The sequence below is a fragment of the Chiloscyllium plagiosum genome, chromosome 36, assembly GCF_004010195.1.
Source record: "Chiloscyllium plagiosum isolate BGI_BamShark_2017 chromosome 36, ASM401019v2, whole genome shotgun sequence".
NCBI lineage: Eukaryota > Metazoa > Chordata > Chondrichthyes > Orectolobiformes > Hemiscylliidae > Chiloscyllium > Chiloscyllium plagiosum.
The window spans coordinates 13,174,747-13,191,539 of record NC_057745.1 but is presented as its reverse complement, the minus strand read 5'-3'; the positions used below and the strand labels follow the sequence as shown (position 1 = coordinate 13,191,539).

At 39.8% G+C, this 16,793-nt stretch overlaps 1 protein-coding gene across 11 annotated transcripts in view; it reads left to right on the top strand.

The window, feature by feature from the left end:
* The window catches only part of sema6dl (sema domain, transmembrane domain (TM), and cytoplasmic domain, (semaphorin) 6D, like), a 294,450-nt gene extending 277,931 nt beyond the window's left edge, over positions 1 to 16,519 (top strand). For 9 of the 11 annotated variants that reach the window (XM_043677349.1, XM_043677348.1, XM_043677350.1 and 6 more), the window contains 6 exons: positions 996 to 1,136; positions 2,257 to 2,334; positions 2,519 to 2,577; positions 2,933 to 2,983; positions 5,783 to 5,926; positions 13,178 to 16,519. In XM_043677349.1, coding sequence (XP_043533284.1) covers positions 996 to 1,136; positions 2,257 to 2,334; positions 2,519 to 2,577; positions 2,933 to 2,983; positions 5,783 to 5,926; positions 13,178 to 14,493 — 1,789 coding nt within the window. In that variant the 3' untranslated portion in view covers positions 14,494 to 16,519. The remainder of the gene's footprint in view (positions 1 to 995; positions 1,137 to 2,256; positions 2,335 to 2,518; positions 2,578 to 2,932; positions 2,984 to 5,782; positions 5,927 to 13,177) is intronic. The other 2 variants (XM_043677353.1, XM_043677358.1) reach the window with 2 other exon arrangements.
* Positions 16,520 to 16,793: the final 274 nt, after the last annotated feature.

Sequence of the window (16,793 nt, the reverse complement as noted above, 5' to 3'; positions counted from 1 at the left end):
TGGTCCCAGGTTCAATTCCACCCTCGGGCAACTGTCTGTGTGGAGTTTGCACATTCTCCCTGTGTCTGCGTGGGTTTCCTCCCACAACCCAAAGATGTGCAGGTTAGGTGAACTGATCATGCTAAATTGCCCGTAGTGTTCAGTGATGTATAGATTATGTGCATGAGTCAGGGGTAAATGTAAGGTGAGATACTCTTTGAAGGGTCAGTGTGGACTTATTGGGCTGAAGGGTCTATTTCCACAGTGTAGAGATTCTAATTCTAAAAAAAAATCATCCAGCAGCAGAAAATAAACTGAACAAGAGATTTTTGACAATCATTTCTTTCTCCTTTGCCCACGACGCTTTTAAGAACTTGTCTTCCGATAAGTGTTGTTTCCAAAGATGCATCAAGGAGCAGATGTTTGAAGAAATCTGTGAATTTCTTGTAGTAACCAGAGCCATCATGGTCGGTGTCAATATATGTCAAGTTCAGGCATCCCTCTCTTGGTATTCCAAGCTGCAGTAAACCCCAATTACTGGGCTGTTCCAATATATCATTCCCTTATTGATCCATAATGTCTTGCATCAGCTATCTACTTCAAAAGGTATAAAATGCTTCTATAAATGAGTCATCTAAATGAGGATGCGTTGTACAGGGTAGAAGAAGATTTGTTAGTTTTCCCACCCAATTTATTTAAATGCTATGTTTTAATAATACTATTTTCAAACCATCGTCCATTAATCTGTTTGCTGAATTGTACAGTCTTCGGCTGCTGAAAATTCAGCAGCATACCAGTGAGGTTGACTTCACGTGGAAGAATTACATGAAAACACGTCAGCAGATGATTTTCCAAGCTTCTTAAATCATCAGGGATTAAAGAGATGGCGTACTGTATCTAATGTGAATTCAAGCTGCTATGTACTTAGAATATTCCAGTCACACTTATAGCAGTCAAATCAAGACTGTTTGCAAAAATGTCTGACTGAAATTTTCTATCTATACCAAAACAAACAGGTGTAACACTGCGAACGAAGATGACAGGAAAGTGCTGGGTTTACAGATTGACCGAGATCACCACGTCTTGTTTGTGGCCTTCTCCAGCTGTGTCATCCGTGTTCCACTTAGCCACTGTGAACATTATGGCACATGCAAAAAGTTAGTGATTCTTAACTTGATAATAGTTACCTTTATTACTGTTTGCGTACAAGGTCAGAATGGAAATTATGCAGCATCCATAATGAGAATGGTGTGAAATGTTACGCATATTTTAAATGTGGTTAAATGTATGGCAGAAGTGACTGACAAAGTTGATTTCAAGAAAATTGTTCACTGAATTGTTCAAATGACAGGGTGTGTGGGCAGATAGAACATCCCAAAATTTTTACCGATACAAAATTCTGTCAGTTTTTAAAAAGGTTGCTTGCGCACCTTGGTTGAAACACCTTAGAGCCTAGGAAACCTTGGACTGAAATGTGAACATGACTGGAAGGGAGAGGTGAGGGCTATGCAGCGGGCCAAAAAGGTCTGCAGGAACAAGGTTGCGATTTCCTTGTCAGAGGCTGGGAAGGGAAATCGGCAGCCAAGGGAGGCAGGTTGCAGCTGTAAAGGTCCCCAGTTCAAAAGGCTGCTTGGGAATTCACAGTGACTACTGTGCTGAGAAAAGGCACTCACCCACCAAGCCTTGACATGGTTGTTGATCCACTGAATTGTGAACTCTAAGGCAGTCAGGAGGAGGCTGTGGGGGGTGGGGAGAAGAGAGCCGATTTACAAAGATCATCCTCAAGTTTCCTGAATTCGGAACAACCTCAAGGGAAATTAGGGTTACTCCTCCTCTTTATCTTCTCACATTAACAGGTCATCCAGGCAATTGGTTCAATTTCCAGAATACACATTTAAAGAACTTGGTAAGAAAAGAAACCAAAACATGAAAGTCAAGTGATGTTTCATCACCCAAAACTTAACAGGCTTGCAACACCAACTCCCTAAAGAAAGGCATTTTTAGTGACACACAGGGTTGAGGGGAATGACAAGAAATTAGAAAGAGTTGGGTGAATGTCAGCTGTGGACATTCCTATTTCAAATATTCTTGGGTTTGTGCAAAAGGGTCCCCAAATCCAGGATTATTCCTTGGATGTAGAATTCTCATGGACCTGATCTTCTAAGCAGTCTCTTTGCAAGTGATGACAGAGAGTAATCCCTAAATGACCTACCCATTCTGTAATTATTACCAAAAACCCTAAAAATTACAAATTATTCTTTTCCATTTTACCCACAGAGCCTGCATTGGTTCACGGGATCCATACTGTGCATGGTTGGATAATAAATCATGTGGAGTTGTGAAGCCTGGTATAAAGTAAGTATTATTTTCACGCTCATACCTTCATTTCTGATGAGGCTGAATTCTCCTAGTCAAGGCTGCAGTGAGGGCTTATTTTATTCTCCACCTGTTCCTGTTGAAGCAGTTTATGTTTTATAGACTAAATGGGGTTGTATTTCACGTGTCTCAAGAGTGTTTTTTTTTTGCTCTTTATCACCAGCACCGTGTTTGAACAAGATGTAGAGTCGGGCAACACAGCACATCTTGGAGATTGTCATGGTAAGTAAGATTTTTCGATCGATTTTGTTTTAATATGGAGGGAATTTAGGAAGTGAAGGCATAAACCAATCATTTAAAGTTCCATGTAGGTGCTCAAACCTTGACTTATCAACTTGCGGTATATAATTTCATGCGTGGCTAACATGTCAAGCAAATAATGTGTATAGTCTCAAAAAAAAGTCAAGCCTTTCATCTTCGTAAATGATGTGCAGTGCTGAATCCGTAATGTCTAGTGTGTTCTAAGTGGGTGCACAACAAGTGTTGTTGTTGTTGCATTCACAGCTGGGATTAATGGAAGTATTTCAGTTGCTAACTTTTTTTTATTTCACCAATCTTTCTGTTTTAATTCTCTTAGAAATCTTGGCCACCACATCAGATTACAAAACATTTGGTGATCCAACATCTGGTTAGTCATGTTGTTGCTGTTTATGTTCACCTGTTTTTCTCCCTCCACTTCCTCAGCAAACTTTCCCCTTTTCCTTGCTGCACACTCAGATGGCCGTTTCTAAATTGCTCTATATCTGCCAGCCATGAGAATTGCGTACCTGACTAATTGTTCTTTCCTCCTTCTTCATTAGCACTTCCAGCACGTTTTCCCAGCCACCAGTGACTAATCAGACTTCTTACCTTTAGGTTACCTTTTTAACACTTGTTGCACTCTGTAGCAGTCCAGGTCGCTCTGCTTCCCAAGCATGTATAGGCATCTTGCTGGTTAACTACTCACTTGCTTATCTGTTTTCTCTCAGAAATCAAGAAGTGTGCTTCAGTAATGTAGCATAACACCATAAAGCATTTATTCATTCGATGTTTGCATATATTCCCAATTTGACAAAATGCTGTTCAGTGAAAATGTTGAAGTACTTTATTCGTATTTTGTGGTAGAAACTGTATTCCATTCTTTTGAGCATCTGTTTAAATGGCTTCATTCTATTGTGAACAAGACCAGAGTATTTAACTAATGAGCATTTTCCATGGATGGTTTGCCATGTCAAAAGTCCACATTTCTAAATCTGTTGCAAGCAGCTCTTGAAACCTTTGAGCACCAGGTGCCATTTTGGGTAATTGTGGGTTGAGTCCCAAAATTTTGATTCTTTCTTTCTACTTCCCCCTGATGACAAGCTCCACTTGTCTGGAAACAAGTAGCCCCTTTGTAAAATCAGAAACTTCCTGAAGAACATTCGAAAGGCTTTGATCTTAATTCACTTGAGCTTTTTTAGACTCCATAAATTGCAGGTGTCTTAAAAGCAAAATGTTTGGAGGTTTCAAAAAAGTTGTGGCGTGGTGTTTTCATTTCAGAAACAAAGTGTTTGTTTGATTTCCAGTCCACTGTCAGGAATCAGACACTTGGTCTGTTTCTAGGGCCTGACTCCACTGTGTAGCTGCGCTGAAGTGGAGACTCATTAATTGAGCCAGAGGTAAGCTCGACACTCAATTGGGGTTGTCAGGCATTGCACAGAGACTGGAGCAGGCTTTAGATTGCTCAATAGCAGATGGTAACCAAGACATGTCTTGCCACTGCCTTTCAGAATGGAACAGGCATCAGACCAGAGAGTCAAGTTGACTGATTCTGTTCGGCACATCCTATTTTTCCATTTCTTTTATTCATCACATGATGTCTCTATCCATTGCTGCTGACAGCTGAGCAGTTACCTGTCCCAGACTGTTTGCTTTTCCCAGTCTGCGCTTTGAAAGAATCCTCTTGTTCTGCCTCAGCCCATTAACGAGCTCTTTGAGGAGCTTATCTGGCTCTTAATTAGGAGTTGGGCAAGTTTCTGGCTCCCCTCACCCTGCTGTGAAAATACCAGTGTGTCTTAGAGGCAGTGGAAAGGCTGACACTTCACTGGGGAGCACTCCCCGCCCTATTCAACCTTGTCCCCATCAACATTTGAAAAATCGAGCCTGAATTTTCTGCGGCTGATACCCAAAGTTCCTAAATTGAATACTGATACAACGATGTCAAGCTGCAAGCTATTTCTTTACTACTCTACAAAAGACTGCTGATTCACAAAGTGACATTTTGAAGAATGCTTAACTAATTTAATTCCTTACAGCATAGTATGTCCCCACAATGCAGCAACATGGCAGAGGTCATTCATGCATTCTATCTTGCCCCTCACCACGACAGGTGCCCTACTCAAGAATCATTGTTACAGTTATACCTCTAAGAAACTCTGAGATATAAATCTCAATAAGCACAGAGTGATGGACCTTAATCATAAGCAAAAAAAAGACACCTCAGCTTTTTCGAAAGTCAGTGCTCTGTCTGTCCATGTGTAGGTCATGCCAGAATTAGTTTCAAGTTGAACTCAGACACTAGCACTTTTCTGGGCATCCATCTTGCATGTGTCAGCAGTAGTCACAGCAGATGAAGCCTGATTTCTGCCAGACTGAAAAAGATGTTCTGGACTCAAACCAATTGCTCTCATTTCCATCTGTCCACAAAACAAATTTATTGTTCAGAAAGAAAAGATGCTCCGCGCAGATATCTTTAGTCTGGCTGAAGCCAAGTTGCTGTATTCAGGACTGGTGGGGTAAGGGACACATTTTAGAAGCTGGTTAATATCAGTATCCACGCATCAAAACTGAAATGTTCTTTATCCAGGCATCAGCCATGGCAGCAGACTTCAGATATTCTGCTTCAATAAGAAGCTGTTTTTTAAAACAACAGGCTAATGTCCTGGTCAGTTTAAGAGCACTTTGAACAGATTATGCCAAATATATTATAAATGCATTGTAGATTTCAGTGGATTTGGTTGTCTGTGGAGTTAACACTGCAGCTCTTTCTGTGACTGCTGGCTGAGATGGCTGAATGGCCTGCCGTGCATTATACTTCTGTGCTGTAAACTCATGCCAGGAAATTTGAGAGAAACAGACACAGAGGGCAACATGACCTGCAGAATCAGCCCCAAACATGCACATCCACTTGGCTGACTGCCGAGTACCCATCAACCCTCAGTACCTAGCATTACCTCCTCTGCCCTCTGACAGAGGTGGTGTGATGTATTAATAGTAAAATAGTCTAACTGTCCCATGCAAGTCAAACACAGAAGCTGGGTGTTTTCCAATCGTTCAAATAAATGCTGTTTTTGTTATTTGCACATTTAAGACATTTGCTAAGTGGTGCGTTTTTGGCATCATTACAAAGCAAATTTATTCAATTCTTCCCCCCATTAATTGTGAAAATAATTTAAATTTATCACCACAGACACGGATGTTTCGGCAGTCTCTGTTTCAACGGGTGCAAGTGACCCAGTAGTATCTCCAAACGTGATTGGTTCACGAAAAGTTGCAGTGCAAGATGATATGAACACTTATGATTATTTTGAACCATTATCTGCTGTCCCTAATGGTAAGGCCTTTGAAGGGAAACTTTCTTTCACTGAGTAGAAACCTGGTTTTTAAACACAAAAGCTGCTGTTTTTTCAAACAAATTCTATAAATATTAGACAGCCAAAATAGGCTCAAAGATTCATGGCCTAATTTAGATTAAAACAAGATTAACCTTGAGTTAAATAGAAAGATGCTGATATTTTAAAATTTTGCAAGACTTCATATTCTAGGTTTGCACTGTATAGAATGCAAAATTCTTCCAACTCCTTTCTCTAAATATCAAAACCTTTTGAACTGATCTTTAAAAAGAAGCCAATAATAGTTTTGAACTTCAAAGCTCACAACACTCTCATAGCCAGTTTGGTTTAGTCCTGCAAGTTTTCACATGAAATTCAGTCAAGACACTGCAAGGTACGGAGAAGTAAATTTGCATGTGGAGTTCAGTCAAAAAATGTGGCATTATCATGTGCATACTGCGGCATTTCACTATGGCTGATATTTTTTCCCCTTGAATTAATAATCACATTTCTTTGAGGAAAACAAATTGCATTTTTATTCCACATTCATTTTTGTAGCTAGATCCCTCTATCAACACAACATTTGGATTTGAGGAGAATATAGATCAGAAAACAGCACATCAAAGGCTTCAAAAGGACTGTTTTGGGGTTCTTAAGAAAAATGTTCAGGTTTGTCTGGGCATAAAAACAAGCAGCTAAAACAGGTTTCTTATCAGATATATTGGCAGTGATTTTTTTTCCCCTGTTAATCACTCTTACCTTGATTGAGACTTGCACATTTCTATTCAATGTGTTGATGAGGGTTATGTGAGCAATTCATGATTGAACTTGGTCCATTGTACTTTTGTGTCACCTTGTCTTCTCCTTCCTTTGTTGCTTTTGTTATCTCACCGTCAACGCTGCCTTTATCCTTTTGACATTTCCTTCTGTCGACCACTGCCATTAACAGTTCCAACCCTGAGCATTTTATCATTTAGAAAGATAAGATGTTCAAAAGGCCTTGCCTGGATTTTTGTATGTAATAAAACAAAAATCTCTTAATAGCTCTCACATCTCACTAACCCGTGGAGTCATGAGAAAGCTGCATGTGTGTAGAATAGAGAATGCAATTCCTGTTAACCAACTTGTGCCTGAGTGGAATCCCAGAATGGTGACAGATGTAAACTAAACACGTCTGTTTCATATTAATATACTGTGCTAACATTTTATCTTATCCTGACAGTCATCCTAACAATTTTTCCTTCTGTCTTGAGTAACTGCTCTGAGATAAAACCTAAGTGAAAAATAGTTTATACAAGAAACTAATGTAAATCGTTGTGTTAAAGAACCATTGATTTTGATGACTGTAGTAATTGCAAAATATTTATGGTTGTAAATTGTATTTGAATATATTAGCTAAGTAGTATTCAGGCCAGAATATGCATTTTGGCTTTGAACAGGAAACAGCTTCCTTGTTCTGTTTGCGTGGTTGTATGTTTTATACAATACTGTGCTTGATTTAGCTTGATATTTTCTATATTTGTGTATTTTACTTGGATATCATAGAAAATGTTATATTTTACTTATTTGGAATTCCACCAACCCAGGATGCTTTCAAAAACTGCCAACGCTAATATTTTTTTTCCTCTATTTGAATTAAAACAATCTTTCTATCTTGCACGCAAACATAACTGTTGGCAGGGATAGCCTGATGGAATTAAAAGTACAGCACTTTATCCACAAGCAGATGTTTCCCTGAATTGAAATGGAAGAATTTAGAAAGTGGCAGCTGGTTTAGGGGGACATTTAAAACCAAGGGAAGGGGGACATGGGAATTACAAAACGGGATGGATTAAAAACTCAGAGCCGGAACTTCACAGTTTGATAGGACGAGTGTGGTAGAACTTGTTTATGAAGCATTTGCAATCTTGTCCAACAGAGAACACAAATTAAATCTTATATCCAGAGATAAATTTGAGTCCCAGTGCAGTAATATTACTAATGTTGCGACATAGGTTGTATTCACTTGTTGCCTTATAAACAGGTGACTTAAATAATATCCTAATCACGGTTAGAAACTGAACAGCATAAAGCTCGCTCCACTCCATTGCCACAGTTATCGTTTGGAGGACAACCGATTACAGTTCTAGGAGTTTGCTTATCATTATCATCTGTGCAGAGTTTTCTTCACAAGTAGCAGGAATGAATTCTAGGAACACTAAAAACTCTATTACTTCCGGTTTCTATCAACCAAGTAATTGAGCCAAGCCACGAATATTAATTACAGTCGGCCCTTTTTAAAATGCACTACTTGGGAACTGGCCAAACACTGCATTATAATGGTACTCTGGTATATAAAAAAACCGCTGTGTTGCTTGACTGAAAAAAGCCATTGCTTGTTTACTCAGAAGCTCAATTAGATGTTAAGGAGTCATTGCTGACATTTCGCAATAGAATTTTAAATTAAGCAATAATGAAATTTACAAAGTGTCTGACTTTTAAAAGAAATTAAAATTCCTCCTCAGTCATGAAATACAATAGATATGCTACCTTATTAACCATAATATATCTGTACTTTCCCCACAGTCTATCCCACAGTATTTTAATGCCAAAATGAGGTTTTGATTAGATGTACTCCTGTATCTTTTACCCCAATCTACAGAGCATGCTGCACTCTTAGCAATTCAGGCAAGTTTACCCCAGTATTGCTAGGTAGGTAGGGGCAATATCACTTGTCTAGTAATTCAGAGACAAGCTAATACTCTGAGGTTGTAGTTTTAAATCCAATCTCAGCAGCTTGACCTTAAGGCTGTTGTGGCACAGTGGCACTGTGCCTGTCCCTGGACCAGAATGCTGGATTACAAGTCCCACATGTTCCAGAGGTTAAACCATAACACATCTGAACAGCATTGCTAGGGCTGCATGTAGCACACATATCAGAAACCTATTGGATAAGCATCCAGCTAAAGCAAATTCAAAAGGCGAGAGATGAAGAGAAATACTTGTACTGTGAAGCACTAGACTTAAGAAGAAAATGAAGAGATGGTCTAATGTATCTCTTTCTGAAAAGATACATCGTGCTGGATCATGGCATCCAGGAACAAAAAGGATAAGACTCATCCTACTGGCAGCTTGTTAGAGATGGATATATAGTGAGACATTTGGATGTATTGGTTAGTGGATTCACTCATCTAAGGGCCCCTCAAAGTGGAGAGTAAATGTGTTATCTCCAGGGAGGGTGAAGAAACTGATAGACAAACATCCCTTCTATTCCATTAAAAAGAAACCCAATTTTCATTCAGTTCTTCTAGGAGATTTCATCTTTACCTTTTTTCCAAGCATATTAAGAAATATCAGCTGCCCAGCTGTGCTCAACATGATGGTAATATTGCACAACCATTGAGTGAGACTCTCTCCATAAAAGATATAAAAGAGACAAAGTCAAAAAGAAATGTGCTTGAACTTCACATTCCACATGTGAATTGTTCAGCAGTTTGTAAATCTATTGTATTCCAATCCTTCACTTTGTGATAATTTTTAAACTGCTCAGTAGTATTAACTTCCAGACTATACCTTAACATCAATGGACAATAGATGTTGGCCCAACCAGCAATGCCCACATCCTGTGAATGATTTTTTAAAAAAAAGTGTTCTTTGCGTAATCTATAAACTGAAGCTTTCAGATTAGATTCCCTGCAGTGTGAAAACAGGCCCTTCCCAACAAGTCCACACCGACCCTCCAAAAAGTGACCCACCTAACACTGCGGGCGACTTAGAATGGCCAGTTCACCTGACCTGCATATCTTTGGACTATGGGAGGAAACCAAACACCCAGAGGAAACCTGCGCAGACACGGAGAGAATGTGCAAACTCCACACACAGTCGCCCAAGGCTGGGATCAAACCTGGGTCCCTGGCGCTGTGAAGCAGCAGTGCTAATCACGGAGCCACCATGCCACCCTGATTTGAATTCAGTACCTTACAACAGCAAGATTAGTTACCCCAGGATACCCAGAGCACTGTCTACTTTTAGAACAAGAAAAGCAGATGCTGAGGATATTCAGTGTTAAAATAAACATCATCACAACAAAACCATCTTTATCTTCAACTGAAAACTATAAATAAATGTGAATACTTAGACAACTCTGGATCTCTTTCAAGAAATGTCAATCCTAAAATAAAACAAAAAACACTGCAGATGCTAAAGGAATGAAATGTAAACAGAAATTGCTGGAGAAATGCAGCAGGTCAGGCAGCATCTGTGGAGAGAGAAACAGAATAAATGTTTTGAGTCCAGTGCCCCCGCTTTAAAACTGAAAGCAGCTGGGAAATGATGGGTTTTATGCAGGAGTTGGGGTTGAGAGAGCGAAAAGGAGTGAATCAAATAGATGGAGATGGTGTCCAGGACTAAGAGAGAAGCAGTTCAAGGGATTGCCACGTTCCTTTAGATTAGATTACTTACAGTGTGGAAACAGACCCTTTGGCCCAACAAGTCCACACCAACCCTCCAAAGAGCAACCCACCCAGACTCATTCCCCTACATTTACCCCTTCACCTAACACTACGGGCAATTTAGCATGGCCAATTCACCTAACCTGCACATTTTTGGACTGTGGGAGGAAACCAGAGCACCCGGAGGAAACCCACACAGATACAAGGAGAATATGCAAACTCCACACAGACAGTTGCCTGAGGCGGGAATTGAACCCGGGTCTCTGGCGCTGTGAGGCAGCAGTGCTAACTACTGTGCCACTGTTCCTTTAGATCATACATTGTAATTTTGATGTAAACTGGGAATGTTCCGCTTATTTGTAGATAACACTTTACATAAAAAAGCTCACACGCATGTCAATCCAAGCTTGGACATAACACAAGACTTTTTGTTAATGACTGAACTAGAAAATAAGATTTAAGTTTTATCATTGCATCAATCCCAATTCCAATACAATGTTCTATACAATGACTGAGAAATACTGTTTTCACTTGGTGGCATTGTTCAGTAATTTCAAAATGTAAAGCTTCCAGGCTCCTGCAATATACAGTTGAGACTAATATTGAACTGGGTCTAGAATAAATGGCCAAGCAAAGCCAGCTTCCCCACAACTAATTCCAATTAGCCTTTTCCTGTATATTTTTGTGTAAAGAGCCAATCAGTGAACATTGTAATGTCCAACAGTAAGCACCAGCAGTGTGCAATTAAGAAATCTGTAATAGTCACCTAGCGGTACAAAGTAAAAGTTTCTAACAAGCTTCTAAAATAACTACAAAGTGCTTTTACTACATATGAGCCATTAAACAAACATAAAATATTGGTATATACAATAAATTACTAGGATATAGACTGAAGGAGATAGAACATAGAACATTACAGCGCAGTACAGGCCCTTCAGCCCTTGATGTTGCGCTGACTTGTCATACCAATCTGAAGCCCATCTAACCTACACTAGATTAGATTACATTAGATTAGATTACATTACATTACAGTGTGGAAACAGGCCCTTCGGCCCAACAAGTCAACACCGACCCGCCGAAGCGTAACCCACCCATACCCCTACATTTACCCCTTACCTAACACTACAGGCAATTTAGCATGGCCAATTCACCTGACCTGCACATCTTTGGATTGTGGGAGGAAACCGGAGGAAACCCACGCAGACACGGGGAGAACGTGCAAACTCCACACAGTCAGTCGCCTGAGGCGGGAATTGAACCCGGGTCTCTGGCGCTGTGAGGCAGCAGTGCTAACTACTGTGCCACCGTGTACGTCCATATGCTTGTCGAACGACGACTTAAATGTACTTTAAGTTGGCGAATCTACTACCGTTGCAGGCAAAGCATTCCATACCCTGACTACTCTCTTGAGTAAAGAAACTACCTCTGACATCTGTCCTATATCTATCACCCCTCCATTTAAAACTATGCCCCCTCATGCTCGCTGTCACCATACTTGGAAAAAGGCTCTCCCTGTCCACCCAACTAACCTTCTGATTATCTTATATGTCTCTATTAAGTTGATGGAAGAATTAGAGGAAAGATGAAAAATATCTTTCATCCTGAGGGATAAGAAGGGGCAGGGCTAGTTTATTTAGCAGGCCAGGACACGATGGACTGAATGGCTTCTTTTTGTAGTTCCCTAAGATTCTCTGGTCACATTCATTGAGAAAATAACATACCATTTATTTTACATTATTGGAGGAAGAGTTTCACCTCAAGATTTATATCGCCCCCACCAGATGTGAGTTGGGGTGTATCTTCTGCCAATGGTCCAGCCCAGTTATTGTTGCCTATAGCAGTGCAGAGTCGCCACAGTAACCCCCATCCTTAGCTTTGATGGTGGGGGAAGAGGATGAGGTCGCAGAAGCGATTAAAAGAACCAGTCTAATTTGCTTACCAGGCTTCCATGAGCCCATTCTCCTCCTGACACCGCTGTGACACCAGAACAAAGCAACATGTGCCACTATACAAAGTCAAGCCGAAAGTTAGCATTTGTCATTAGAAGTTGTCATTGAAAGCGGGGGAGAAGCTGATAGAGAAGGAAAGCAGTGATGTGAGAATTTAGTGAGAAGCCTCCTTATCCAATTTCCCTCTGCTCCAAGCCCTAGACCATCCAATTGCAGGAATTAAATTGAGGATCATTCCCTTCAAATTGAAGTCTGTGAACTATTATTGCCAACAGAATTTCTAGATGCAGTCTTTGGACAGTATGACAATATATTAAAATTAAACTAAAATGAACTTACTAGAATGGTTTGGATATAAATCAGACTCAAGTGAACGTGAAGTTCCAAATATTTAAAATAATATTCATTTTCACTGCACAGTGCTTGCTATCAATTGGAAAAGGATCATTTGTTTGGATGTTAAAAAACATCATCTAACAGCAGAGAAAAATGACTAATGAATTTTTGATTCAGCCAGTGGGTAAAAATTATTATTTTAAATGAAGTTTGAATGAAGGAACATTCTTCGCTCATTCATGTGCAAATTACAGCTATGTCCATGTTCATGAAATCATTTATAGAGTTTACACAAGGTGTCTGCTGGCCCTGAAACATCACTATCTCAAAGATCTGAAATCATGTTCACAAGTGATCAAAAACAAAGGATACTAAATCTGATTTCTGACAAAATAACAATCAGTTACGGGTTTATGACTTGAAGTACCTTGCCTAGTTTTTTAAACTACTGTCAGTTTCTAATATAGTCCTTGCAAAGAAGCTTTCGCCAATATACAAAACACTGATTAATGCTTTTACAACCTTGCATCTATTCCAGGTGTACGATGGGAGGTGCAGTCTGGAGAGTCAAACCAGATGGTTCACATGAACGTTCTGATCACCTGCGTTCTCGCCGCTTTTGTTCTGGGAGCCTTCATTTCTGGGATAGCTGTGTACTGTCACCGCGATACTTATCTCCGCAAAGCCAGAAAGATGAACAAGGATGCAGAATCTGCACAGTCCTGCACCGACTCGAGTGGAAGCTTCACCAAGTTCAATGGACTGTTTGACAGTCCAGTCAAGGAGTATCCACAAAACATTGACACACCGAAGCTTTATACCAACCTGCTTACCAATGGCAAGGAGCTGGCACCCAGCAGTGATGCAAAGTCCATGATCGTAGACAGCCATGGGCAACCACCAGAACTAGCAGCATTGCCTACTCCCGAGTCTACGCCAGTACTTCAACAGAAAAGTATTCAACCGATCAAGAACCAGTGGGAGAAAGCCCAAAACAATATCAATGCAGCAAGGAAAGAATCTCCTCTAAAAAGCCCTCAGATTATTCCATCCAGTCCTCCTCCTCACTCACCTATAAACCATAGTGGTCAAATACCCAGTGCAGTGGTACTTCCCAATGCTACCCATGCCTACAACATGTCTTTCTCCAATTCCAATGCACACAAAGCTGAAAGAAAAATGCAGAACATAGAAATGTCGATTACTGGTCATTCAAGTAAAAAAGAACAGCGACGAGCTATTGAGGCGAGAAACACGCTAAATGACCTCCTGAAACATCTCAATGAAAGTGGAAACACCAACCCTAAAGCTATTTTAGGAGATGTCCCTATGACTCGACAAAATCTAATGTTAGACCCAATGACCAAAATAGTTGAAATACCGCCAAAAGTCCCAAACAGAGAGGCCTCACTATATTCTCCTTCATCTACTCTACCGAGACACAGCCCAACTAAGAGGGTGGATGTTCCAACAGCTTCAAATATCCAGCTGTCAAGTTTAGAGAGAGAGAGGGGCTACCCAAGAAATTCTTCACAGAGGCACTCAATATCTGTCCTCCCCAAGAATGTTATCAGTTCGTTAAACGGAGCTGTCTTGTCACGACATCAGAGTTTTAACAGGGGAGGCTACTTCCCCCCTGCACCCCCCATGAGGATGGATTCTGTACATGGTACTCCTCTCGTTATACAACCACAACCTGGCTCTTTGTCCCGTCAGAGCAGTTATACAAGCAACGGTACGCTGCCCCGATCAGGAATAAAGAGAACACCGTCCATTAAACCAGATGTGCCACCAAAACCATCATTTGGTCAACCCACAACTCCAGTCAAACCACTACACAAGTACAGTTACTAAAAGGACAGTCAGCTAAAAAGCAGTGTCCATTTCTTAGCTAAGGTAATGTGGGAGGACTTGAAGATCAATATTGCTTAAAGCTACCAGTGACAATGCTGTGATAGATTCTCAAATAAGTGGCCAAAGTAGCTACATTTCCTCAAATGGCATCTTTAATGAAAGACTGAAGGCAGGAGAACTCTCCTGCTGCATGAACAAGATGCTGTGTAGTACAGAATGTATTACTGTTAAAGGTTTGGAGCCTTGGAGAAGTGCAACATGGAATTTATCCTGTGAAATTTGTTAAAAGCATCAACATACAAGGAAATACTTGAACAATGGTTCCATTCTCACTGCTGTTGAGCATCGTCTTCCCATTAAATGTGAACACTTTCAATGACAGAACCCATATTTGTCTTGTTGCTTGCACAGATGTTTCATGACTTTTCATACATTTCCTGATTTCGTCAATTGTGCTTTGGTTTGACAAAATGCCACGGTAGCCCAATTGTAGCAAGGACAAATACTTTGTGATATTCCCTCAGAACGTCACAGATAAATGCTGTGTAAGCTATACAGACTAGGATGCACTTAATGGTTCTTGTTATAGCTGTTACGCTGTGTTGCCTGATATACTGAGCACGACTGAACTCGAAAGTTGACCTGAACCTTCCTGTCCTACTACAGATTTACTTGGACCATATCACTGTGTTGAACGCAGCCACCTGTCTACGGCCATTTTCTTTTAGGTGTGTCCATTGCTTAACCAAATGTAACACCCATTACATTCAACACTTACACCAATAATTGTAAATCCATACAGTCAGTTTATCTTGCAATCTGTAGACAAGAGGCTGCCGTGCCACAGAGATGGGCAGTGTACAAGACAGTGCAATCACTTTGTTAAGGAGTGTTTAAATGTGATTAATAGGGCGTCATGAAGAGTCATGCAGGTAATGACACTGTTCTGTAAATAGCGTATCTGTGTTCACCTGGATTCTGTGCATTTTGTGCCTTATTCAATAAGCATTATCATTGATATTGAAATCTTGTCAAGTGTTCTCGAACAGAAAAGCTGCTTTTCAGTGTGCCGGTTGTATTTTATTTTAAAATGATTATTCATATAAAAATCAAATCCATCATGTTACAGCCTAAAATGTAAAGGCAACCACTAGCTAGTGGTCATTTAATTAGAGGTGGGAGAAACGACAAGTGGTCAACATTTTGTTTCACCCCAATGTCGATAAACATTCCACTGTTCAGTTTTTGAAAAGAACAAAGGAATTTTTTTTCAAAAACTAGCATTAGTTGAGCCAGATTACCTTAAATATGACTCATCAGCTTAAAAGGTATGTGAAAGCACCAATACGAACTGGTAGCCCATGCTTACTGACATTAACCAGAAGGGTCAACCCGTATGACTGAAATACCAGTGGTGTCAAATGAAAGGGAGAGGTGTCAAGGTTAAAGTGGATCAGTTCACTCACAGTAATGAAATCTACATGATGCTGCAGAATCCTTAATGGTCAATGAACAAAGTGTATGTTTCTATACTGGCAAAGTTGTGAAAAAAGTAATTTTGCAACAATTCTACCTAAATGTAAAATAAATCCAAATTGGTTAAACAGTACTGCACTGTATTTTGCAATTTGAGCCCATGCTCAGTTTTACATTGCCACTTTGAACTTCCTGTATTGCCTATACATTTCAATTCACCAATACTTTCTCCATTTGTGTTAAGGTAAACCCAGGTCATTTCACTTTATGGTGCATTGGCAAGCTAACCCAGAAAAGAAAAAAAATGTTGTTGTTGTATAATGTCCTTTGAAGTAACATGTATAGAAAACCCTTGTAAACTTGTACTGTGGAAGTGTACATAACGACATACATTTTGTTTTTAACTCCGCATGTAAAGTCAAAATAAAAAGATCAAATGGAATATTTAATTCTGTTTTCCGCGCGTTAATGTTATTCCGTCTGTAAATATCCCACGAGTCGTATTTCCAGAATTGCATCATTGCAGATTAAAGAACAGTCTCAAACATCAGTGAATTTTTGATTTTCTTTTTCTTAAACAAGGCTTCATTCCACATCAGAATTGTACTCATTTGATGCCTGATTATTTTAGAAAGTAGAACTTGTGAACAAAGCAGTTATTTTTAAAATTATAAACTAATTTATTAGCATTCAACAAAAAATATCTATAGCATGAAAGAGTTTTCATAAAAGACTGTTTAAAAAAAATACAATTCCACAATAATGTAACATCAATACCAAATCAGGAAATGAGAATTGCTCTTGGAGGGGGAAATTAGGTGGCA